This window comes from Montipora foliosa, chromosome 11 (genome assembly GCF_036669935.1).
Source record: "Montipora foliosa isolate CH-2021 chromosome 11, ASM3666993v2, whole genome shotgun sequence".
Lineage (NCBI taxonomy): Eukaryota > Metazoa > Cnidaria > Anthozoa > Scleractinia > Acroporidae > Montipora > Montipora foliosa.
In genome coordinates this window covers 27,959,508-27,986,871 of record NC_090879.1, presented here as the reverse complement: position 1 = coordinate 27,986,871, position 27,364 = coordinate 27,959,508, and the positions used below count along the sequence as shown (strand labels likewise).

The 27,364-nt window shown below is 40.1% G+C and overlaps 2 protein-coding genes across 4 annotated transcripts; one reads left to right on the top strand and one right to left on the bottom strand.

The window, feature by feature from the left end:
* The first annotated feature begins 1,190 nt into the window (after positions 1–1,190).
* Positions 1,191–7,067, top strand: LOC137975108 (uncharacterized). Of its 3 annotated transcripts, none has more exons than XM_068822169.1 (5): positions 1,191–1,420; positions 1,909–3,520; positions 5,853–5,983; positions 6,135–6,209; positions 6,309–7,067. In XM_068822169.1, the coding sequence occupies exons 2-5, from the start codon at positions 2,053–2,055 to the stop codon at positions 6,597–6,599; spliced, it is 1,965 nt and encodes a 654-aa protein (XP_068678270.1). In that variant the 5' UTR covers positions 1,191–1,420; positions 1,909–2,052; the 3' UTR covers positions 6,600–7,067. The 3 variants fall into 3 exon arrangements, with proteins under 3 accessions (XP_068678270.1, XP_068678271.1, XP_068678269.1); XM_068822170.1 differs by lacking the exon at positions 1,191–1,420 and adding an exon at positions 1,588–1,750 and having other exon boundaries at positions 5,853–5,978; positions 6,309–6,447; XM_068822168.1 differs by lacking the exon at positions 1,191–1,420 and adding an exon at positions 1,592–1,750.
* Positions 7,068–10,453: 3,386 nt separating this feature from the next.
* On the bottom strand, positions 10,454–23,717 carry LOC137974963 (neurofilament heavy polypeptide-like). Its single transcript, XM_068821985.1, has 7 exons — positions 23,528–23,717; positions 23,337–23,415; positions 21,616–21,659; positions 19,224–19,357; positions 17,867–18,751; positions 15,599–17,152; positions 10,454–12,496 (listed from the first exon to the last, which is right to left on the bottom strand). Exons 1-7 carry the CDS (start codon positions 23,554–23,556, stop codon positions 12,306–12,308), a joined length of 2,916 nt encoding a protein of 971 aa, XP_068678086.1. The 5' UTR covers positions 23,557–23,717; the 3' UTR covers positions 10,454–12,305.
* Positions 23,718–27,364: the final 3,647 nt, after the last annotated feature.

The window sequence follows — 27,364 nt, the reverse complement described above, 5'->3', positions numbered from 1 at the left end:
AAAGGAAATTTGGGGGTAACCATGCATTTTTCAGAGATAATTAAGGACGTTCGCGCCCGTTGCTACTGCACATTTTTTCGCGCATGTCACGCACACGTCATGCATCGCAGAGGACGAAGGTAAACACGATGCTAAAAGGGCAAACGTTTTCCACAAGAATAAAACGTGAAAGCATGTGGCATCATGGGATAGCTATGGACCCAGGTCTTCTCGGAAATGTCACTCATTGGCGTGACAGCGCGAATAGACAATCGCTTTGAGAACTTCGCAGCGATTTTACTCTCTTGAATGCTCGGTGACCCCTATTTTTCTTTCCGTAGATCACTTCCTTTCCTGATTTTGTCCATTTTAACAAAAAACAAAAAAAATCTGTACGTGAGAAGTTACAAAGATCTCGCCTTTTATGCTCTCGTGCGACGGAAGTTTTCTTTCTTAGACTGATATGTATCGTTTTTCAAGGACTATTTCACCTCAGAAAAAGACATCAGCTGCAAAAGTTTGTTTAGTTATATTAGTTATGTTGAACTGAGTACGTTTACCTGATCTAGATTTCACAAATGTAGCTTTTTTATTGCTGACATTTGTAAGCTAAGATCGTCTTAAAATAACGCAAGCTTCTAAAAGTGCACCTCATGATCTCTTGGCTAAAGTAGATCATTACCCTTCTGCGTGGCAAGTTTTAAAAAAATCTGTACGTGGGAACGTTTTGGGCGCGAACGTCCTTAAACTTTCAATGTGGAATAGGACGCCATACATAGCTTTCTATTTTAAAGCTTTTTACGAAGTATTGTTGCTTAATTATCGTCGAAAGATGCGTAGTTACCCCCAAATTTTCTTTATGGATTTCAATCAATTCTTGAGATCTGCTTTTCCCGCATATTCAAAAACCGCATAAAAATACCTTTTGAATTAGTAGACATCCTTAAAGACATGGCCCGTTACTCTTCACGGTAAGAAAGGTTTATTACAAGGCTTTAAAAAGACACTTTGAACACTTAGCAGCATGTAGAGAGGTCTTAGGCATTGTGTGGCAGTTTCCTGAGTTGCGAAGGCATGTTCGACCCAGTGAATGCCCTGTTCGGTACGACGGTAGGATCTAGTGTTGCATACATGACCTGCTAATCAAACTATGGGAAGGCTGCTAAAAAATTTGCGCGGGCTCATTTAGTAAATTCCCGCGAGATTTGCACGCGACTTTAGTTGGTTGATTGGAATATTAAATCGTTCCAATTTTTTTTTCAGGCCGTAGCATTGTTTATATTGAGTTCTATGTCGAATTGAAAAGTTAACTTTCCGATAGTAATAACATCCACACCATTTCACAATTCATTCATCCTCCGTGGTTATGCTCAAGAGGATCGTGTAGACCAAAGATGTCACCATTCTCAAACGCAAAACGCAAAAGAATAAAAATTAGCAGGTAAGTTTAAGTCTCTTGAAACAATGCAACTATTGTTCTTTTATCCTATTCATACTTCATTTGCACAAGGTTCAAAGGACGCTCAGCTAGGTTAAACAAAGGTTAAAATGAAGCTTTACATTCAGTCGTTTCGAAGACAGCATGTTTGATTTGTGAACAGTAGAAAGGCGGGCTCGTAGCAAATCTACTTGCAAAGCGTCTTCGCTCGATCGACAGGCTGAACTTTTTTCTGGTGTTACGAAAGTCGCTCAGCGTCGGTTGTTGAGTGATAAGTCATCACCTTATAATAGGATCTTTCAGTCACGAGGGAAATGTGTGATGGAAATGCCGGTGAGTTTACTGTAATATTCTGCGCAGAGTATTACAGAACGCACGTGAAACAATATATTAGCACCTCTCGTGTAGGGTTAAGAAAAGATAAACTTTGCACGGGTAATTCTTTAATTCAAGATTCTAAACATAAGCTCCTCTCTTCTTGTAATCATCAGCCAAAAGAAGCACCGAAAGAGCTCCGCTTAGCGAAGTCGGTTGGGGCACCATCTTCGGAGCAGTTTGTACCAAAGGTCAAACGTCAGCTAGGGTTCGGCCGTCACGGTGATGCGAAATCAAGCTTCTCGCTTGGGAGCCGGCAAATGTCAGGTTTTGAACGAGCCTGTTATGAGGACTTTCAGTCTTATATCCCTGAAATAACAGCAGAAAGTCAGTATGAGTATCCTAGCAAATTGAGTGATGGGGATTCAGACCGTGGCTTTGCGTTACCAGTTCCTCGCGATCGCTCACTTGACGATCAAGCCTTCGTCCTGAAGCGTTTTCCATTACCAAACAGGCATGAAGTGTCACCCGCCTTTAGACATAATTTCACTCATATGGGAATGGAAGCTTACACTTTTAAAGATTGTAAAGATGAGGCATCAGGGTCGTTTGAAAATTGCAAGCATAATGATTCCTTCCATCACTGCATGGACAGTGGCATGTCATGGGTGAACAAAAAATGTCCAGAAATCCAAGCCACTAGTGGTGCACGCTCTTCATCACAAAAAAACTCTCAGTCTCTCCCAAATGGGGCTGTCAATCAGTACGATCAGCAATTATGTCCAACTGTTAGTATCCGAGTAGATATTTCTTGTCCTATGTCACCTTGTGGGTGCAACAAAATCTCACAATGTCACCAAAATGCTTGCTCAGGGTCCTCTTTGCAAGGATGTTTGGACCATGGAGAGAGGAGAAATAGTCTTGGTAAGTCAAGCTTTTACCAAGGTCTTCCTTGGGATGCTCGCAACCAAGAAAAACCTTTTAATGGTAAATGCAATAACACCTCATCTTGCACCAGCAATCACAATTTAGATTTATCAAACAGTCAGTTTAAATTAAGTCACTTTGGTGAGGTCGACATCAAACCGTGCGTTTCAAGATACCAAGATGCTGAAAACAAAAATGGACATCTGATGAGGGAAAGATCTAGTGACCTTGTGATTTACAGAGATAACGCAATGCAAAATGGAACATGCAGGACAAGTGATGCGGCAACAAATCAAATGGATGACCCTAGCACCATTAATAAGAAATTTCCAGTTTTTAATGTCAGGGATGAAATGCTGAAATCAACTGCAGTTAAACTGGAGGGGCAAATGTTGCGGGGAAAGCGTAGTGTCCAAGAAGACTTTTCCTCTTGTGAAAATTCCTATATCGCTCTTGAAAAGGAGATAATTCCTTCTGTCAAAATTGTAAAAGATCCCAAGAATGGATACTTTCATAATGTTGCATTAGATTTGTACAAGGAAAAAGAAATGAGGCCTGTTGATCCAGGGAAGATTTTTGGTCAAAATAAATTTTGCACGAGTGGAAACATGTCTACGGAAGTAAAACAGAGTCATTTAGAAGCACAGAACAAAACATATCTGCTCTCAAGCTCTTCTCCCAGCCAAGCAAGGTTGCATTATCAAGGAGAACATCCCATGAGCAGAAGAAACAGTGTTGGATCAAGTGAACCCCTGTTTATGGAGCCATCCTCTCCTATAGCTAATCTTTCCAATTTAGTGGCAAAGATTCACCCAGACCATGGGAACATATGGACAGGGCAAAGAAATATAAAAGTGGAAGGTAAATCAAAGTTAGAAAGGTAGTCTTGGACAATGCCTTAGTGTACATTTATATTTAAGCAGGTTTTTATTTAATGTTAAACCAATACCAAAGCAATAAATACCTCTTACTAACCTAGTTCGAGGTCCATACTGTAAGTTACGGACCGAGTTTTTTCCCGTTGATTTATGGCCCAAGTGCAAAGTGCGCGGGCCATAAATCAACGGGAAAAAACGAGGATCCGTAACTTACAGTACGGACCGAGAAAACGAGGTTAGTAAGATATTTATTATATCTCTGAGGTTAACCGGCACGCAGGCAAAGGAAACTAGTCAAAGTGAAGCGGAAGGTTCAACTGCCACAAAGAATGCCATGCCAAAATCCCAAAAACTAAATCTTCTTGGCTGTTAAGTTTGAAATAGTTGCTTGCAAGATTCAAACAGTTTAGGAGGCTGTACAGCGGGCCGTACTGTAGAATACGGCCCGCTAATTTAGCCAATTACAGCGCGCGTACTTTCTGAGAGATATAATAATAATTATTATTATTTGTATTTTTTCAAAGCACAAAAAAAGGCCTGCAGTTACTTACACTTTTCTTAAAGTGTGGAAAAATGTGCAGATGCAAGTTGAGATTAGTTGGTTTTGCTCTTCACTGGTTGAGAAAGTAATTCAAGAGTCTGAAGCCAGCCATTAAACGGAGCAATAATAGCAATTGTGCAGGATTCATCTAGTCTACCAGCCAAGCTCCAACAAGTCTACTTAAGCTCAGAGTATCTGAACCAGTAATATCGGAGGCTCTTGGATTTGACTTGGGTTGGAGAACTTGGGTTTTTTGCAAGTATTGCTGAGTCATCAGTGATGACAAATACCGCACATCCTTTTTCTAGGGTCAGCATCATCCCCTGTAATATATGAAAAATGCTACCTTTGGAGTGTCAATAAATTTCACTCCTTGCAGTACAGCAGGGCAGTTGGCCCACTGAAACTCGTTAAAATTAGCCAAGTTCCCATAAGTCTCTTATGGCTCAGTGGAAGAACATCTGAACTAGAAATCACTAATCCTGTATCATTATTGATCAATAAAGTAGATCTCTGCATTTATTGAAGTGCTACTTTGATCGAAAAATCACTTCCTTTTTGCTTTGTATTTTGAAAGTGTGTTTGCTAAACACCTGACTGGCAACATTTTTACTTTGTGTTTACATTTTGGATTTCATGGTCCGCCAATACTCACATTCTAAACTGACTGATTGGAGCTCAGAGGGTTGGATCTAGGGAACAGTGACGTCATTTACCCACTAGCTTAAAATTTCAGCGTGTAAATGCAGCTTATTATATATGCAAAATAAGTTTATACTGTAAGTCTGAATGCCCTAATCTTCTGCTGCTTATAATTAATTCAGCAGCACACACCCATTGCATTCTTAAACTAGCAAGTCTTTGACGTCATTTTCTCTTCAATCCAGCTCTCTCAAGATTTTAACCCTTTCACTCCCAATAGTGCCACTTGTAGATTTTACTCTGTCTAATGCCAGACGATTTTACTCGTCAATGGGGAACCCCACGGGGCTGAAAGGGTTAAAGCTAGATTCACTCAAAAACTATATCCCCTTTAACAACAGCTAGATTCACTCAAAAACTATGTCCCCATTAAACATGAAGACGTACCATAAAAGGTGGTGCTTCACACACTGCTTTTGTTCGAATTTATTCAAACACAACTGATTAATTATCCAAGATGGTAATCGACAAACAGAAACAAAGAGATGGAAGCCCGAAAAGATATTTCTAGCGTGAAAAAAAGGGACTGGGGGTTAAAAAAAGGAACAACAGAGAACATTTTATGACATAGACCCTTTTCATAATGGCGGACAAATTTGATTGTTGTGTTGTATGTATGTTAATTAGCCTTACTGACCTCACTTTAAAGTAAAAGTTCTATTGAATTTTGCACATAGTAACGAGGCTAGTAAGGCTAATTATCATAAAAATAACAATAATTTGTTGGGCGTCATTAGGAAAAGGGTCCATATTACGCACACATTGCCATAAGGGAGCTTGATTGATAAATCATTTGCATGTTCCAAAGGCACCATGCCTTTTATAGTGCATCTTCATGTTTAAAGTTAGTAATGGCAGACCATTAAATAGGAAAATTCCAGTTAAAATAAACATATCTTTTTTAAATCAAGGCTTAATAAAACTTGGGTCGCATGGTGTTTAGTTATCATAGTTTTGAAATCCAAAGAAAAAGAATAATAATTGATTTTTGGTCATACAGTAGTAGCACTTTAATTTTTACAAAGGTTTGGAGCAAACTGTGCCATTCTCTTATTTTCATTTTAATTTGTAGGTCAAGTAAATGAATTTCCAATGAAGAGACGCTCACACTGTGTTTGCCCAAACTGCTTGAGTGGTCTGAACAGTGGGACTGAAAATGTGCAACAAAGATCACACAGCTGTCATTACCCAGGCTGTGGTAAGGTGTGTAACAGAAGGTGTATAAGGATAAGTCTCTGTTCTGGATGAGAATGAAAATAAACTTATTGCAAAATTGAAATGTACTGATCGAGTAACATTAATTAATAATTCTTATCATCATTCATGTGACTTGTATTATTTCCGTTTTTCAAAGGTCTATGGAAAAACTTCCCATTTAAAGGCTCATTTACGTTGGCACAAGGGTGAAAGGCCATTTGTGTGTAGCTGGGTAAGTGTAATCTCTTTGCCCTAATCTCAGATATCTCCAGTAGTTGTAGGTGTGTCTAGTTGAGCTTAAATACGGTTACATGTCTTGTTTTTCTTTTAGAACACAGGTCTACGTCAATGTGGAAAGAGCTTTACCAGGTCAGACGAACTCCAACGTCACCTTAGAATACATACGAAGGAAAAGTCCTACTTGTGCAGTGTCTGCAACAAGGCATTTGGTCGTAGTGACCATCTCAGCAAACACCTTAAGACACATGACAGTGAAAGGAAGAAGGTCACCCAGCGGAAAGACGAGGAAAATTGCCTTGAAAGCTGCACGGAAGTACTTAATGTGGAAATGGAGGATGGCGATAATGATGATGACATGATCAAAGATCAAAGCAAAAATTAGGCTTGTTTTTATGAAACTGGTGACTCTCCTTGTTACTTAATGCGCCATTCCAGGAGATCTCCTGTTTCAGCACAGGCTAGCGAGGAATTCATTTAGTCTGTTAAGGAACAAGGCATAACATGGTGTCCTCTATTGTTTTTCAGCAAGGTATAAAATTAATTTTACTTGGTAATTTTATTCAATCTGCTCAACTGTGACACAAATGCCTATTCCCACACCCCAGAAATTCCACTGGGATTCAAATGTCTCCTTTGGGAAAGCTTACCTTCCTCGCTTTGGGTATGGGTAATTTCTGGAACCAAACGTCCCACTAGAATAAGTGCAGCAATCAAGAATTTGTAGGTGGCTTGTGTGTTCCTAGGTTGTGATACAGCCAATGAAGGGGTAGTTTCTAAAGAAACTGTGGTGCTGCGTCGGTGGGGAAGTAGTATACAAAAATTTGGTAATCAACGGAGTTGATAATGTAAATTGACCACCGTACAGAGATTCTAAAAGCTGACGTTTCGAGCGTTAGCCCTTCGTCAGAGCGAAGGGCTAACGCTCGAAACGTCAGCTTTTAGAATCTCTGTACGGTGGTCAATTTACATTATCAACTCCGTTGATTACCAAATTTTTGTGATACAGCCAGTTTTAAAGAGTACTGGGAATATTTTTGTATGATAACAATTAATTAAACAGTGATCAGTGGCCATATTAGTGGAGGTTAACATAATAATAACATGGGTGACAAATTACTCCTTAATTTTGGTGCAAAATTTCAGCGTTAATGTATAATTTCAGTTGTTGCCATGGCAACAGTGCCAAAGTGGCGTCTTAGGAACGTTGTTTTTCGCCCATCATGCATGATATTAATAGCTAATCAAATGGTATACTCGTGAAATTAGGGAATGATTTCACTTGCGTTTTGTCCAAAATCAAATAATTCCCCTCGCCTAACAGCTCAGAAAATTATTTCATTTTGGACAAAACGCACGTGAAATTATTCCCTAATTTCACTGGTCACCATTTGATTACCCAAACTTGTTAAGTGGTAAATTGGTGATCTAACAAATTCTGAGGATTTTCACCCAGACCAGATCAATTCAGCAAATACAGTACTTGTGTTACAGTCAGCAAAGATTACTGGTACTTTAATGTTGCGTAGCACATAAAACAATTACCACATTGCAGGAGGGTTACTGTGTTAATACAGTTTTCATATTGTCTTTTTTTTTTTTCCGGTAACAATTTTTATTCAGACAAATTTTTTATGGGTCATTTGATAAAACAAAATAATCATTTTGTGGTTGATTTAAATTAAATTTTTGTAAATTTGTAGCACCATTCATTTTAAGGGATTTTCAATTTTCATACCAGATGCAAGGCTTTTTATCATGAATTTTATAAAACTACATAGAATTTTTCAGACTTGTAGAATTGCCTTTATCTTAACAATGGCTGAACTATTTTTTAAAAGGCATTGCTTTTGTTTTGAAAGAGAAAAATGAAAAACTGCCAAGAAAGTGATCTTTATGATTATCCTGAAAGTAATTTCTATTGTGACTTTGTGACTGCAGGCCGGTTTTGAAAGGTATTTTCTATTAAGGAGCACATTTGGGAAATTAGCAACCTTGTGTGAAGTTTTGATTTAACAAGTATTTAATCTAGAGTTTTCTCACGAGGTGTCTTTTTGTAGAACATTGGAACAGTGAGAATTTCCTGAAGTATTTATTATAGATTTATTACCTCTAATGACCATGTTGACTGCCAATAGGCCTTTTTCGTTATATTAAAATTCAGCTTGAAAGAAATGTTTAGAGGACAAAGACAAGGGAAAGTGGATATGTAAATAATTTTCACATTCATTCCGTGTTTCTGTTGTTGTTGTCCTCAATGCCTCACTATCAAGCAGAATAGTTGATGTTTTGAAAATGGCCTATTCTTTAACGATGTATTGTGTTATTCTATTGTCAACAGTTCATGGTCAAGTTATTTAACAGTAATTATGGAGTTATGATATTTATTACGTAAAGAGAGCCTATCTTTTCCAGCTGTGCCACTTATAACTGCTCAAGAACTATTTAACCTTTATTGCAATGCTTCCATTTTTTAGTGCCTTACCTTCTTTAGATGGATTTTTTGTTTTAACAAACTACTAGTGCCCTGTGTTGTTCAATTGACATCCTACTTTGAACTCCTGCAAGTTGACAGGCTTCCTACAATAATTATTGTATTCAGAAATGTAGTCTATTGACCCCTGAACTGACCTCAGAGTTGATGATGGGTGTCCAATACTCCGACATAATGAGATTCATGGTACATCACAATAGACATCACGAAGTGTCCCCCAACCCTAATCCTTAAAAAATAGTAACAGTTTTGCAAGACATAAAGAGCGGGACACTTTGTGATGTCTATTGTGACGTACCAGGAATCTCATTATGTCAGAGTATTGGACATGTATGCAGTTGATGAGTATGGTCGGGGTTAGACAAAACTGTGTTTCTGAGGAGAGGGGTATTTTAGCTGTATTAACTAGAAGAGTTAACTTAAGGGTGCAGTTGGGGACATTTATTGCCTGTACCTCTGAACACAAAATGTTGAAGTTCGTGAGACGTCAAGAGTACAATAATTATTTTGACCCTTATCAAACTTTGCATGCATCTTCTGCAAATATCTCACTTCCAGGGTAGGGTCGTACCTCTTGTTGAACATTATAAATTATATCGTTGGCTGTATAGTGTCGTACTTCCTATTGTTTTCTGTGCTAAATTCATTATCTTTGTTCGTTCTATTGTTCTTTTGGCCAATCCTGAAGCCCGTTCAATTAGGTACGATACGACCCCACTTCCGGCCTTCTGACAGTAACATTACTTGCTGTACAACTTGCAAGGGGCTTTTCAGAATTAAAAGTTAAGATTTGCCCAAGTTCTAATTTTAGCAAGGAGTGATAAATAAAAGTTGAAAAAGTAAACAAATGTAATATAATTGTAACTGTTTGTAGGCACATTACTTTGTAGAACCCATTCAGGACCTACAATCTTGGACAAAATAAAACTGAAAAATGAGTACCTCCCTCCCCCCTAAATCAATGATAAATCTGTGCACAACCATTGTTTCATTATTGAAATTGGGGGGAGGGGTGGTCTTCATTTTCCATTTGAAATGTCCAAGATTGTAGATAAACTACCCAGCTTCCTGGGAAGTTCTTGTAGCTCAATGGGTAGAGCATCGACCCAGTGTTATGGAGGTCATAGGTTTGAATCCCGCCTTGGACTCTGATTTTTCAGTTGTACTTTTGCCTTTCGGTGACCAAATTATACGAATGTTCGAAAAAAGTATTGTGGACAAAATGTTGGAAACCGACAAAATAATGGAACGGTATGCACCAGCATTGCAAGTGAACTTTTTTCCCTCTTTGGGCAAACGAGAAGTGTACCGGTATTTGCAACTGTATTCCCACCGCCCTCTGCTTTTACTTTCAATTAAATGCAAATGATGATTATTACAAAAATCCCTGGTCCCAGAGGTTTTTCTTTCTTTCTATCTTCTTCTTCATCATCATCTTCTTTTCGTCCTCCTCAAAAAAATTTTGACCAGAAGCAACAATGAACAGCAAATCGTTTGTTGTCTCTGCTTTGCAGCTAAACTTCACCCAAGAAGAAGAAAGAAAAACGTCTGGGATTACATTAGTTGCACAAGAAACTATAGACTGCACGCATCTTCCAAATTTCCCGTACGCATGTATTTTTCACCCTTCCAAATTGACATGCTGAAATCAGAGACCACTTGCAATATTATTACTATAAGAAAAACAAGGGATTGTTGACACTCCTTCACCTGGACTGCTATAAGTGAAATATTTTGCAAACATGGGCACTTAAGGCATTTTAATGATTATATGACCAGCAATCAAAATTTATAATTTGTTCAAATTTAGCTGGGCTAAAAAGTAACAATTTTATGTTTGTAAAATACATTTTCTGATGATAACTATCTGTATAGTTTGGATTCTCAAAGAGCTTTAACATGGCTGCAAACAAAATATACAATGCTTTTTGGAGGAGAAATCCTCCTATTTCAGAAACAAAGATACAAAATCCATTATTGTTCACTTAGTGCTCATGTTGTCTGATTCTAGAGCCATCCATCTTCTCACCCAAACCAGCTGGGAAGAAGTGTGGTGGGCAAGAAGATGTCTTGTCTGCCACACCCCTTCTCACAAGGTTTGGGCGAGAAGATGGATGACATTTCAGACTGGAGCTTAATAATAAATCGCAAATTTGTAGTTCCATCATCTCTGCATTCCTTGAATAATAGATAGAGAAGACTATGAACTTAAGGGCTTCAACATTTTTTAAACAAGGCTTGGGTCAGAGGCTGTTTCCACGAAGTAGACTTTCTTGGCTTGGAGAATCCTTGTGTTTCACAAGTAGGAACCTAAGTGTTACCTGCGTCATTCTTCAATCATAGCTGACATTTCTACATGTAAACCAAAAGGCAAGTATAGCAGTCTGATGTTGGATGTACAGCTATGGAAGTCAGACCATCATAACCATCTCAACATGATGAATGACTTTTCTAGGATCCACACCTATCCATGTCAACAACCCTTTCACTATCTGAATTAAAAAAAAGCCCACACTTATTTAGGGTAACACCTCATGGGACAGCAAGAAGTATGAATTAGGAAAATTGAAGCTGTCTAGGAACAGTAGTGCAAATAAATTCATAAATTGTAATTTTCACGGTGACATTAAGATAAGTCGGGGAAATATTTTTGATTCTTGTGCATATAACATTTTGGAATGAACAACCGGAGCAATTGGCAGTAACCACCTTTTCACAATTTCACTGTTATCTCTTAAGTTTTTGGTTCTAGCCGTACAAAAATATCACCTTGGTCACTTTAAGGAGACTACAGAACGTGGTTCCAATAATGGCCAAAACAGTTGAAAAGAAACAACACTGTTCAATTTTATTGAACAGTAATTTAAGTTTGAAACAATTTAACTGATTTTAATATGTTCAGTTTGAACTTTTTACTGACAATAAATAATTTGACGATGTAGTCATTTTTTTGGGCAGATACATTCCAGATTTGTAGACAATGAGATGCTAACTCTGTGTGACTAATGTTTACAAAAAGTCTCAAACCCTTGCCCTCAATTTGACACAAACAGCATACGTATCCTAATAATTTATATTTTTTTAAATGGAAACTTTTTCCTCCTTTTTGGCCTCATGTCCACATGAATACTGCATTTTCGGTCATTGAAAATAAAGGTTTTTATAAATGCTCTCCGAAATGTAGATTAAAAAACACAAAGGTTTATCGTATTCGTGTGGACGGGAAAAAACATAGGGAAAACAGAGGGTTTCGAATATAATAAAATCAGAGGCTTGGGATACCACACACACGCTCTATAGGCAGAGGTTAGCATTTTTGTGTATTCATGTGGACAGGCAAATATGATTTTAAAATGCTACATGTAGATGCAGGTTCTTCCATATACAGAGCAAAAAATATCAGTTTAAAAAATACTGGATACAAGTGGACAGGGCCTAAAAATAATGACCAGAAAACCTTGCAACAAACAAACCAGATTGTCCCAGCAAGAGACACCATAAACAGCAACTTGTGGCAAATGGGGTTGATGGGAAACTTTGAGATCTCTTCCATTTACCCGTACTGCTGCCCTGGTCTTAAGAGTTTCTTAGTCTTGGTTAATTCCATTTCTTGTTGACACATTTTCGACAAACACGCAACATCTCTGCAGACTGTTGCTCAAACAGGGGCTTGATGTGTAGAGGTGCGGTCCCTCGCGAAAGACATCGATAAGATTTAACAACTTTCTCGTTGCATCCTGGACAGTTGATTGACATTTGATTTCTTCTTGTCATGGGATGGCCTTTTGCTGGAGGAAAAAAGAAACTGTTTCTAAGAGACCTAAGAAAAGCAGCCCTGAACAAAGGTGGTCTGAAGGCATCAGCAAAACATGAAAATAATATAGATGACACTGAAGGGTTACAAGCATAAATTAAAGAAAATTATACCTTTTTTGATAGAATGTTAAGGATTGTCTGGGCAGGTACAAAACACAGGTCTCAGGTCTCTGATTTAGCAATAAAAAAACAAACATTCATTTAAGCTAACCTTAGACCCAAAAATATTGTTAATGAATGTTTTGGTTTCCTTCTGCATTAGTAAATCAGAGACCTGTGTTTTGTACCTGCTGGGATTGTCATCATGGTTACAAGTATGATAATAAAATGATAATATTATATTTTTATTTTTATTTAATAATTATTGTTTGAAGATGTAGCCATGTAAGATGCAGAATGTGGTGGCCGTGCATCAGGACTGATTAGGACATAATTTATAATGATGCTTGGGTGTAATAGGGGCAATTTAATCCTGCAATCCTCTGGTGAGAAATAGTGCAGTTTTGTGGGTTTCTTTTAACTGCCATTGAAATTTAATTTCTTAAGCTATAAAACATTTTTGTCACCTTCATCCTTCAAAATCAGTTTTAGTCTGCAACTACTTTGACCATTGATTTAATGAGTGTCAATCAATTAAATGAAAGGTTTTACAAATTGAACCCACTGGGAACTCGGAAAAATCCGAGCCCCAGATGGGATTCGAACCCACAACCTTCTATGATCTAGTCAGATGCTCTAACCACTAAGCTATTGGAGACTCTATGGTGAGTGAGGGTGAAATGTGGGTCTTTGACTCGAGCTGCATCACGCAGCTACAGAGTCAAATAATGACTGACAGCATAGCTCATAACTGCATTGCGCAGTCACGTTGAAGCATATATACGATGCAGCCAACCAACCACCCAAGCGAGCGCATGTGAGAATGATTTTCAAGTATTAAATAAAAGGTTTTACAATTGAACCCACAGGGAACGCATAAAAATCCGAGCCCCAGATGGGGACTTTCACCCTTGCTCACCTTAGTCTCCAGTAGCTCAGTGGTTAGAGCATTCGACAAGATCAAGGAGGGTTGTGGGTTTGAATCCCATCTGGATCTTGGGTTTTTCCGAGTTCCCAGTGGGTTCAATTGTAAAACCTTTCATTTAATATGTGTAAATCATTCTCACTCGCTCACTTGAGAGTCAATAAGGCCTAAAAAAAGTTTAGGGGTAGCTTGAGGTTGCTTTTGGCAGTTGTGGCTTGGCAAAGCAAAGAGTGGTGTAAAAGAAACACTTCCTAATGTAAGATACATTACTTACTCAACTACCTTATATGGGTTGTATATGTTTGTGCGGCCCCAAAGGGTATGGTTTTTGAGCTGTTTTGGCCTGAAATAGAGTATCGATTTTGACCATTTTGGTTTGAAATAGGAGATGGTTTGTTCACTCAAGTCTTCAATTGGGTATGTTTCTTGGATTGAAGAAGCTTCTTCTTCATCATTAGCTAATAAGACCATCAACAAAGGCCTCTCAAAAAGACCATTTTCGAATTCTCATGGCTGGACTGGTTCTCCCATGAAATGGAGGCTAATGCCAGCAAATCTTTTCAAATGCAAATTAATTTGCCGACATTAGCCTCCATTTTATGCTAGATCCAGTCCAGCCGTAAGAATTCGAAAATGGTCTCTTCTTAGGCCAGCCGTGTAACAGCTGAAACCGCAGATTTTGGTCTGAAATAGGGTACGAGTTTCATGAAGCAGGCCACACACCCCACCCAAATTTTCTGGGAGTACCCCCCCCCCCCCCTCCTGGGTCAAAGCCCTAATGCTTTCTGCTATTAGGGAGCTTGGATGGCACAATTAAATAGTGAGAGCAAGCACTCGCCTACCACCAATGTGACCAGCATTCCATTCCCAGACTTGGCGTTACATGTGGGTTATATTTGGTGCTTTTCTACTATACTCCGAGAGGCTTTTCTCCAATTTTCCCTCTCCTCAAAAACCAACCTACGATTTGACATGAATTGACTCGATTTGATTTTGCTACAGTGTCCCAAATAACTGTATTTATCACATACAGAGCAAAATTACTGAATGCTGACTGGCTGAGTTTGAGGGCATTTTTTTCTTAATCACGAGGGCACTTTTGGTAATCAAGAGGGCATGATTACTTGATCCTCGATGGTTAACAGTTGCTTATCCAGAGCAAACAAAGTTACAAGAGAATCTTCTTCCAGATTAAACTACTTTTTTGTCCACATATAAAATTCATTTTTAAGCACTCTTTCTGTTGACAGCAACGATTTATTGAATTGAGCTTTATCCGAGTGGGAAAGTGTTGATTGTCATTTGTCACAGCACTGAATGGGCTTCCCTCAATCATTTTGCCCTTCATGCGATAAACATGTAATGGCAATGTGCCCTCGTGCAATTAAGGATTAATTTCACTTGTCTTTTCAAATTTTTCCAAATTGCCCTCGTTGCTTCACGACTTGGCCAATTTTGTGAAAACTTTGAAAATACACATGAAATTGAATATCCCTTATTGCTCTCAGGACTATGCGATTACATATACTTAGCACTTGGGCAATTAATTATTATTATCATTATTATTATTATTATTAGTAGTAGTAGTAGTAGTAGCAGCAGCAGTAGTAGTAGTAGTAGTAGTAGTAGTAGTAGTAGTAGTAGTAGCAGTATTATTATTATTATTATTATTATTATTATTGTGGGAGGCGCAGGGGCCTCAAGCTAAGATTAGTGCGCTTGACTCCGAGTGGTCCAGGTTCGGGTCCTGGCCGGGAACATTGTGTTGTGTTCTTGGGCAAGACACTTTACTCTTACGGTGCCTCTCTCCACCCAGGTGAATAAATGGGTACCGGCGAATTTAATGCTGGGGGTAACCCTGCCATCCCATCCAGGGGGGAGTAAAAGTATTCCTAGTCTCTTCATGCTACAGAAACCCGAGATAAGCGCCAGCCTGAATGGCCTTCTAGACTAGGCTCGTAGCAGACTTTACCTTTATTATTATTATTATTATTATTATTATTATTATTATTATTATTATTATTATTATTATTAAAAAAATGGTGATTACCTTCTGCATCAGAAGGCTCTCCTTTCTTCTTGCTTTCCTCTGTCTCTTTTTTGACGGATGCATTTTGAGTAGATGTTGAACTAATAGACTTACTGGACATTTTTTCCAACAAGGCAACAACAGCTCGTCTCTTGACTGTAGTGCTGTCAGCCTTTTTTTCAGCTTCAGTTTCAGAGAATGATGCCAATCTTTTCCGAGTCATGACTGTTGGCATTATCTGCTTATAATCCTCATGTTTCTTGTCAGGAGTTCCTGAACTTCTTCCTCTCCTCGGCGATGAAACTTCAGAGGATTTCACCTCTCTTGCTCTCAAAGGAGACTGAGAAGCGGACCTCGTTTCCCTTACAATTAAACTATCAGTGATGATTCTAGATTCTTTCATACTTTCACCTTCACCCTCCATTGCTCCTTGGCATACTTCTTTGTTTTTAACCTCTTGGTTATCGTCCTCTGATTCAGTCTTCGATCTTGTTTCACATTCTTTTGGTTCATCGTTAATATGGTCTTTTTCTGGACAAGACACACTAACAGTTCCTTGTTTTGGCCCTTCCTCGCTGTCTAAATGCTGTGTTGGAATGTCTTCACCCATTGCACAATCATTATGTGATGTTGATATCGTTACCTCTCTCACATTTGTCGCATCTTCTTGAGTCAACTTTTCACAGCCTTCACCGTGTGCTGTCTTGCTCGAATCATCCTCTTTCAAATTTATTGAAGCAGATTTGCTCTCTTTTGAAGAACTCACATCTGCTACGCCCGAGTCTTCCAATTTTGTTTTCAACTTATTCATACCAATCAAAGATTTCACAGATTGCGTACCAGAGTCCACTTTTGTGGATTCATGTTTGTAGTTTGTTCTTGTTTCTTTTTCAATTTTGTCATTTTTGGAGATGTCTGCCTCACTAGCATGACTGTCCCTTTTAACTATACCTGCCTTAGACAAGTTGGATGACAGCTTGACATTTGCATCCATTGCATTCACTGATATGACTTTCGCACTCTCTGGCTTCCCAAGGCCTTTAGCAGTAACTACATTTTTCAACGTAATTTGAATAGATTTAGAATTGACAACCTTGGTGACTTTGCCTTGTGGTGTTGGTGGCATCTTCTTTGTCTGGACAATCACTGAAGACTGCTTTTTGGGAGGAGACAACTTCTTGTCATCTTTTGTTGGTGATTTGACAGGGCTTTTTTCAGTGACCTTCTTTTCAGTTTCCTTTGAGGCATTTCCTTTTGCATTTGACTTTGCATTCTTGATCAGTTTTGCACTTTTCATCTTTGCAAGTTTTCCCTTAACCACTTTTGATTTGGCTTTACTTGAGTGCGAAGCCCCATCATTCTCTTTGGGTTTCTTGTAAGGCATGCACCTGCGGCAAACTTTGACGACCTTTACTGAAGGAGTAAAAAGGTGCTTGATTTTCTCAGGTGCATTCTCTTTCTTGTAGCAACTGTAGGATTTGGTGACAAGATTGTTACACAGGAAGCATACAATACCACAATTTCTCACTGTAGGACCTGGTCCATCTGATGATGATGACGGCGACGACGACGACGCTACAACCAAGAAAGAATAGTTATCAAAATAAACAACATAGCTTAAGCATTTTTTTTCAGTATGGCCATGTAGTTTAACCCATTGACTCCTGGGGGTTCCCCGCCCCGTTGACAAGTAAAATCGTCTGGCATTAGATTGAGTAAATTACCCAGTCTGGCTGGTTCAGGCCAGTTTAGGGGTGAATTGGTTAAGTTAAGAAGCCATAAATTTAGGCGAGGTCAAACTTGTGCTATCAGGGATCAAGGATTTTTTAAGGGTTGGCTCATGCCTTCCATTTGCAGCTATTCTTCGGGCCATAACAATAATATTAACATTGAGGTTTGATTGCAATTATGTTGCGAGTCATCGCATTGCAGACTGGATTGTGAAAATGGATAGTGATGAAGCTGCTCTCGAAAGGCACAAATATATGATTGGCTTGCTGACAAAACTGGAAAGAAGAATTAACACCTTCACCTTATAATAGACTTGAAAAAACCAGAAGCTGCCTTAATACCAGATAATAGCCAACCTAGAGAGCTGCTATACTAATAAATAGGGGCATGATAATCTTTGCAATTCCAAAGGAGACATGCCCCACCCACCACCTTGCAACAGGGCTTTGTCAAAAAAACCTCCTGACCACCTGGCAGTTGAAGAGCTCACTACAATCTCACACAGTTGCAACACAATTTCTGGTGTAATTTGGCAAACAAAAAACATTAAAGTCATACCCTCATTCTTCTGTATCTCTTGCTTTGTTGTATTTGGTGCCTTTATTGTCTTGGTGGGGACCACTGGCTTCACCTTGTTGACAGCTTGGGTCCTAAGAGCTGCAGGTGCCTTGCCCTTTGGAGGTGGCAGGGCATAGGCGTGGTCTAAGAAAGTCAACTTATTGTTTATATTATTGATCTCTGAATGAGTTGTACTGCTCACTTCTTTCTTTGAAGGACTTCTATAATCGACAAGTTTCTGGAGATGTTCAGTTGCATCTATTGCGGGACCATTTCCGCTCTGGTCAGTAGCTTTATCTGTAGCCATACAAATATCAATAAGCTTCAAGTTTCCACCTTCTCCATAAATTGTAAAGCAATTCGGTGTAGAGCTGAACTTTCCTCTTTGCTGTTTAACAACAGTGACAATGCCAACATCCTTCCTTTGAAAAGGCACTGGTAAGGTCATTTCTTGGTTTGCACTGCCATTTTCCTGGTCCCTGACAGCTGTGTGATTTAATGTGAATTTGTCGTTGTCAACCTCCATCTCATCTTCGTCAGCCAATGTCTCATCGCACAGCAGGTCTTCATATGGCCTCTTTAAATGCTTCTTCAGATCTCTAGCAATATAGTCCATCCCTTTCGTGGTTCGGTTGTATGTGACCCCAAGAGGGGTGCGCACATGGGACATCTCTTTCGTCTTAGAGCGGAGCAGGACAAGTGCCAAATTTTCTCGGCAGCGTTCGCGGGAGCTGAAGCAACGTTTGCACACTCTGATGCGCTCATTTTGAGCGACAAAGTTTTTCAGATGGATGGGTGCACTAGATCTACTTATATAACGGTATGACTTATAAACTCTCAGTCCACAAACTTCACATCTTTGGGGCTTCTTTGGGATCCCATGGTCTGAGAAGGAGAAGGCAATAATATTATAAGTGCATTAATTGATTAATTAATTCAGTTCATTAAAACCATTGTTACCAGGGTTCGTGCTGGATTTTGTATATAAATTTCCAGGGGTATTCAAGGACTTTTCAAGAACCAGAAATTGAGTTTTCAAGGAGTGTTTGTACGAAGATTTCTATGCCATACATTGTGTTTCAGTGTTTTCTTTGCTGAAGAGGCCTACCTTGATATTCTTTCCCACATCCTGTGAATTAAGTGCATGCACAGCCATTTAATCCTTCCCCAATAGTCCAATTTGTGCTCAATTTTTGAAATGTCCCTTTAACTTAGCATGATGCAATCTTTGGTTTCCCACCAAAACCCTTTTTTCAATTGGTTTTCAAGTGTTTTTCAAGTGCCCTTTAAGTCTAAAATTAAATTCCAGGGCTTTTCAAGGACTTCAAGGAGTACCACACAGAGAGTTTACCCAAACCTTTTTTGATTTCTTCTGCACCCTCATCTTTGCTTGGTGGTTTATCCGTGACCTGTTCTTCGTCACTAACACTTCCTTCACTGATTGATGGTGACCCTGGACCAGATGACGGAGTGGGTGGCAGCAAAAAAGACCTGGAAAAATTAGGGTTGAAGGGGAAAATGACAAAAGTACCTCATTTTCAGCACACTAACTCTGAACCAGGGGCGTAGCCAGGGAGGTCCTGGGGTTCCCGTGACCCCCCCCCCCCCCCTTTGCCCCTTTGTGACAGTTAACAACATAATAACATAATACATATTACAAACCGTATCTGTGAGACAGGAGACTGGAACAGAGTAATTTAGGTCACACTTACTTCACCTATCAGTTTGTCCGTCCCCCCTGCACTCACTGCTAATCTGAAAATTGTCACTTTCGCTAAAACAGCGTGGATGTCAACATAACAAACCAGTAAGTATGCTGGGTTTGAGAGAGTGACCCAACAACCCCCTCCTTTACCCCTCGTTGGCAGGGAATGGGATCCTAGCCCTTTTGCGTTGACACCCATGTTTCAAGCATACTCGTTTATGCATAGGCAGCCCAAGTTCGCGTCACTAGAGAGCCTGTAATAATTAATTACTGGTGGGAAGATGACCTTCGAGTGCAAGCGGCATTACCTTACAGGTAGGCGTTGAGAATTTAAATGCGTTATAAGACTTTGTATGGGAAATAAAATACCGTCGATTATGGAGCCTAAAAAATGCTCAATTTAACGTAAATAAAACTGACTCACCTCTGGTGTATTCTTGTGCGTTTTGGAGCTTATTTTGCTGTTTCTGCCGAATTCCGTGTTTTCACTGTTCTAAGACGAAGTCAAGGCTGCAAACTAAGATTTCGACCATAGTCAGCTCAGAGGCGGTTTGCGCCTCGAAAATCCATCCCAGCCTCTATTTTTTTACGCAAAGCTAAAGCCCCATCATTTGCGAACCTCAGTGAATGTTTCGTCGTCAAAAATTCCCTTGCACTTGGCTGGAAATGAGCATTTTCTGCTTCCGATTCCACGATAGCTGATGAATTTAATGGCTGGTGATCATGTGAATAGTCACGGAGCTTGGGTCCGAGGTCAAATTAACTCCACCTGATGAGGCACAGCCATTAAAGTTTCCATGTACAACACTTATCCCATCCCAACAGCATCACTCGTAACCATGGATCTGTTTGAGAAGCCACTGTGGGGATGGGGTAAGTGTTGTACACGAAATGACTGTACCTCATCGGGTGGAGTTAATTTGACCATGGACCCAAGCTCCGTGACCATTCACATGATCACCAGCCGTTAAATTTATCAGCTATCGTGGAATCAGAAGCAGAAAATGCCCATTTCCAGCCAAGTGCGTCGGGATTTTTGACGACGAAACATTCACCGAGGTTCGCAAATGATGGGGCTTTAGCTTTGCGTAAAAAATTGCGCCTGGGATGGATTTTTAAGGTGCAAACCGCCTCTGAGCTGACTACAGTAGAAATCTTAGTGTGCAGCCTTGACTTCGTCTTAGAACAGTGAAAACACGGAATTCCCAAAACGGTAAAATAAGCTCCAAAATGCACAAGAATACACCAGAGGTGAGTCAGTTTTATTCATTTTATTGAATGAACATTAAATTGGGCCTTTTTTTACGCTTCATAGTCGACGATATTTTATTTCCCATACAAAGTCTTATAACGTGTTTAACTTCTCAACGGCTGCCTGTAACGCAACACCGCTTGCACTCAAAGGTCATCTTCCCACTAGTAATTAATTATTACACGCTGTCTAGTGACGCGAACTTGGGCTGCCTATGGTTTATGCATTTAGTAGCAAGAGAAATTATAAGGAAGACCTTGTAGGTTTTGGTCTAGCGATTTAGAGGATGCAGATCCAGTACCAGGTATTCTCACCATGAAACTATTGCCCCTCTGAACCAGCCCACCTTCTTATGTTTTCCCTGTACAATCTCATATGTTGCCTAAGACAATACAACTATCCGAAAGTTGAATGGCCATGTTTCAGGAGATACGTCTCTCATCTTCAGTGTCATTCTAAGGAAAATAGTGAAGGATTCGCAGTGATAAAAACAGAAACAAGGCAAAAATCGTGACATAAGCTTTGAGTGTTGGTTTTCACTAATTTAAAATTTGTATGTGCAGAGCTTCTTTGATCATAAGTGAGAACTGCGAAGAAGTGCAATCGATTGTAACGAAATCACCATGGGAGCAAGCAGAGCTACATGTTTTGAAGTCCCAAAGGTGCTTAAAGATGTGTGATGCCTTGTCTGTGTCTTAAGTGTCCCCTGTTACGCATGTTAAAAAATGCCAAATGATCTCACAAACGTAGTAAGCAGCACACCTTCCGTACGTGTGCTGTCATGTGACTTACTTTACGGTAATCCCTGGTCTGGGAGATGGTTGGAACACATCTTCCTTTAAAAAAAAAAATTACAAGGATGCATCACAAGTTACAAATGTAGCAAGAAGTAACAACAATCTTACAGACAGCCGTTAAAATTATGAGAGAGAGGTGGGATCACTGAAAAAACTTTAATAAAATTAAATGAATACACAGAAATAAGTAGAGACTATTTGTTATTTGAATCCAGATTGAGGTGGAATTTGGAAGAGCAAGCTCAAGTAAGACATCCAGAAGCAGAACAATTAACGTAACCCAAATCTGGTAAGCAAACGATACAACCGCAACAAGCTTGCTCTCTTAAAACAATTTAAAAAAACATTAAAAACCTTGCCATGAAAAAATATCAAAATGTGCCTCTATTAAAATAAAAGATATGCAGGTTCACAATTCTTTATCTTCAAACTTTCTTCAATTAGGTTCTCAGTACCAAACATTGCACAACTTCGTAACAGATCTTTGTTAACCGGCCGCCTAGAGATAAACATTCTTCAAGAAATAACTAAATTTGCACCCCTCCCCCAAAACACTGCGCATCGACAAAAAATTACGAACAAGACATTGTTGTCTCGTTCAAAATATGAATCCTCCGTCTCGTTGAAAAAATATGAGCAGTGCCGACAATGCACGCTTTTTATGGAACGTATAATTTTTAACGAGTTCTGCAATTCGAGCGCGTTCTAGAAAATCGTTTAGAAAAATGTTCCCTGCCTTACAAGAAAATACACGAAAAATGGGATCAAACATCAAATCAAGTTGTAAAGAAGGAAACAGACTCCGCAAATCATCTCTCGCAAAAATATGAAAAGGGTACATGGCATCGCTAAAGCGAAAACTAAACGATTGAAAGTACAAAGCGCGCACGCAATATGGCATTAGCGGTAAATTGTCGCTGTTCGATGCGTTGCGCCACTATAAAAACCGATAGAAATGTTAAAAAAAACAATCGCGGAACGAACTATAGTTTGTTGACTTTAAAATTCACTATATTCCCAAGAACATGCCGCGCGCGCTCGTGTAATTTCGTTTCGTATCGCCATAGTTCTGAATTAAACCCCGTTCCAAATTTCACCACTAATACGAGGCGCACAATCGGTTCGCTCAAAATGTCTGCGCACATAAGAACACTGCTTCGGCAAACTCTAAGACAGTTGTTCTCCCAAGCTCGAAGTGGAAACGACACTTTGCGCTGCATCGAGACAAGGCCGACAGCCGCCGGTTCAATAACCCTTGCGGGTCTGAACTTGTAAGCTCTCGAAGGCCCTCACTAAGAAGTGCGCACCGAGGGATTTCACGTAAAAATACAGATAAAGGGGCTACAAATTGTTGAATATCTGAGACAACCGTTACCAGCTAGGTTAGAACGGACTGAAACCATCCCCCAAAGTGTAAACTTCCATAAGCGGCGAGTGGTACCAAACGGTCATGGGTGAACACGAAATGGTTACGGTCGCAATAATGTGTTCGTTTTGTCGAGTAAAAACTTCAATTTTTTTCGACTAAAAACAATGCGGAACAGTCCATTTGCCTGACGGAAAACGATCAAATAGCGACTTGAGAGTGCGCAAACAAATTAAAGCGAGTACACCAGAGGAAACCAAAAAGTGCGTCGCCAAGCGGCCACCCTTAAAATCGCGAAATATGGCTCGCTGTAATAAGGTTTCCACAGTGCGCCACGCACAAAAACATACCTGTTTTTTCGGCGTGATAGCTGCATTTCTTTCTTGGGTTTTCTCGACGAGCCTATCAACAATGTTTAGAAGATTCGTTCTGGAAAAACCGAAAACCAACACAAAAAATGTAAGCGTTAGAAAGCGACGTCACAAAACCGAAACACGGAAACTCCTGTGCGGAAATTCCGCTAATGGCGATGACTTCTCACCGTTTCTTCTTCACAAAATCGAGCGCCATCGAATCCCTGTAGTTCAATGCTTCCTTGCTTTAGGGGCTCTACATTCAGTAGACAAGTCGCGGAAGGGTGTTGGTGATAGGAGAACTTGAGAAAGAATATCCAAACGCGAAATGAAATGAGATTTGCATAAAATTTACAAGTTAGCGCGCCTGGTGTGTTCCCAGAGTTCAGTGCGCACGCCTGTTTATTATGGGATGGTGACGAACGCTATTTTTAGTTTATTGCAACATAGCGCAGACAGGCAGAATATGAGCAATCGTACTTGGTGGGTTTTTGATGAGCACGCAATGGCCTAGGGCTGTTAATTGCACCTTGCAGCTATTAATTAAAACGGGTTAAAATGCCACATAGAATAAAGACCTGTGACTACACTCGAACTGAGAATAAAATTATGGAGTACCTCACGGTCCTCACGGATTGGGCATGAACAGGATAAGACTTACGAAAGCACTGAAACGTCAGATCTGTAACCTGCGATCAGGATGGTTCTTTTCTCTAGAGAGGGCGCGAAAAGTACGCCTGATAAGAGGTTAAACAATTAAGTTCGCTGATGAAGCTTTAGGTCCAAGTCAGTCATACTATTGTCTTGTATATCGTATAACTGAAAAAATACTGGACCAGACGCCGCAGTGGGCACCCAACGAAGGTGTTCCGCAAATAGGGAATTTGAAAACGGCGACGGCTACGACTACGACAACGCCACAAAACAGCCACAATACCATTGGTCAAAAGAGCATAAATAATCGTGCTGCACGTGCAGCACGGATTTTCATGTTAATAGCTCATATTTTTGCGGTCCTCTGCATAACGACGACGTGAAATCACTAAATTTGAGGTTTTGGCGACAACGTAAGCATGCAACAGAGAATCCTTCATTCTCTATTTTAACTTTGAAACTGCTTGTACCAATTTATTTTTAGGATACTTTGCCCACATTTTACGACGCGAACTAGACTGAATAATCGCGAGAGACTTACGATAGAGCCAAGTTATATTTTGAGATGACGTTTTCGTCGACCGTCGCCGTCGTAGATCTTAAATTAGGGAGCTTACGAAACGACGACGACGACGGCTACGAGGACTTTATTTAAAAATACAAGTTCGCGTTATTCATATCACTACGAAACTATTTCATGGCGTTTCGCGTTAAAAATGTGTAGTAACTGTCGAGGAATTAAACTGGTATGACTCGGTTGGAAGCGTAGAGAGAGAACTGAAAATTCATCGTCATGTGCTAACGTCCTCCACAGAACCTTGAATTTGGTCATTTCACGTCGTCATTTAGGAGATGACGGCAAAGAAATGTACCAAAATGTAAAACGCACGTGCAGAGCGTGCAGGGCCATTGTTTTTCCTCAATAAAGCTATTGTTTTGTAGCGTCGTCGTTGCCGTCGGCGTCGTCGTTCCGTAAGCTCCCTATTAGGGAGCTTACGGAACAAGGACGACGACGGCTACGAGGACTTAATTTAAAAATACGAGTACGCGTTATTCATATCACTACGAAACTATTTCATGCCGTTTAAACTGTAACTGTCGAGGAATTAAACTGGTATGAGTGGATTGGAAGCGTAGAGAGAAAACTGAAAATTCATCGTCATGTGCTAACGTCCTCCACAGAACCTTGAATTTTGTCATTTCACGTCGTCATTTAGGAGATGACGGCAAAGAAATGTACCAAAGTGTAAAACGCCCGTGCAGAGCGTGCGGTGCCATTGTTTTTGCTCACTAAACCTATTGTTTTGTAGCGCCGTCGTCGTTACCGTCGGCTTCGTCGTTTCGTAAGCTCTCTATTAGCGAGCTTACGCAACAGGACGGCTGGAAGACTCAGGACGGCACGGGCATTTTGGTTCTTTTAACCAATAATATTACTGCTTTTTGGCGTTGCCGTAGCCGTAGCCGTCGGGGATTAGAGAATGTAAGTTACTAGGGACCTTAAGATCTACGACGGCGACGTCGACGAAAACGTCACCTCAAAATAGAACTTTGCACTAGTAAAAGTCTTTCGCGGTTATTCCATCTTGTTCACGTCGTACAATGTGGGCAAAGAATCCTAAAAATAAATTGGTACGAGCGGTTTCAGACTGAAAATAGAGAATGAAAAATTCTCTGTTGCATGCTCACGTTGTCGCCAAAACCTAAAATTTAGTGATTTCACGTCGTCGTTATGCCCAGACAACCGCACAAATGTGAGCTAAAATCCGTGCTGCACGTGCAGCACGATTATTTATGCTCTTTTAACCAATGATATCATTGTTTTGTGGCGTTTTCGTCGACGTCGTCGTCGTCGTAGATCTTAAGGCCGGGACACACTAGGCGGCAAGTCGCAGCGACATGTCTCTGCGACAAGTTGCTCCGTGTGCACTACTTGCAGAACAAGTCGCTGCGACACGACGCCTGTTCGGAGCACACGCAGTGATCTCGTATGAGGGGCGATGTGAACTAGTTTTCTAATTCAATATGGCTGACCATATGACGCTCTCTCATTGGCTCATTTATATTTTGTCGCAGCGACTTGTTGCGGGAAGTGTACACACGATGCGACAACGCTGCTAATTTTGTCGCTAATTTTGTCGCTGCGACTAGTCGCACGAATTCAAACTGGTTTGAATTCGTGCGACTGATCGCGGCGACAAAATTCTGCCGCAGCGACAATGATTTTCATGAAATTAACCGTGTCACACAAGGCGATTTGTTGCGGCGACTTGTCCCCGCGACGTGTCGCAGCGACTTATCGCCTAGTGTGTCCCGGCCTTTAAGCTCCCTAAAAAGTGACACAAAGTCGCCTGGCTGGAAGTTCCCTCACTATCTAGCTGGGAGATGGAATTTTGCTTATAATCATCCTCAGAGTGTGGAACACCAATTTTTTCCCCAGCAAAATTAAAAAACTCAAAATATTTTTTATTAGCGTTTCCGGCTTGTAACTTTGTTGCCTATTATTATGCATTTGGAAATAATTTTCGTTTGGTGCCCCTGTAGACAACAGGGCAAAAATTGTCCCACGTTTTTTCGATCATTTTTTTTCCTAAAGGAAATCAAAATAACTGTTACTATCGATTTTACTATGAAGGAGAAACATTCCAAGCGATGCAAGTTGAGCGCGACGTGCCATACGTGTTTCCCGCGAACTGTACCAGAAACAAACCGGCCTTCATTTGCTTGTCATAAGGTTTCGAGAAACTCATGGGACATTTGGAACATCCATACTAGACACATTAGGACTTCAAGCTAAACGAAAAGCTCACATGAAACCACAAGTTTACCAAATTTCTTTTATTCTCATACTGAAAAGTTACTCTTCGACCCGACGGCCCGGGGGAAACTCCCAAAAAAATTCGGTGGGGGTGTTTGGCCAGCCTCCTGAAACCCTTGCCCTATTGCAGACCAAACTGCGATTTTCCTTACCCCATTTCAGATCTGACCAAATTTCAGACCTATTTCAGCTGTTACACGGTACGGTTGGCTTAATAATTTGGGAAGGGCTTTTGTTGATAGTCTTATCGCCTAATGATGAAGAAGTAGCTTGTTCTAAAAAACATAGACAAGACTTGAGTACAGAAACCATACCCTATTTCAGGCCAAAATGATCAAAATCGATACCCTATTTCAGACCAAAACGGCTAAAAAAAACCATACCCTTTGGGGCCGCACATACCAATATAGCCATTTAGGGGAGTATACCCCCCCCCCCCCTTCCCCAGGGCTTTTTCGATAACCGGAAATATGTCTTCCGGGCAGGCTAATTGATATGCGTAATATTAGAGAATATCTGGAAAGTGAAACCGAGGAGTGGTGTTTCATTTTGCTGT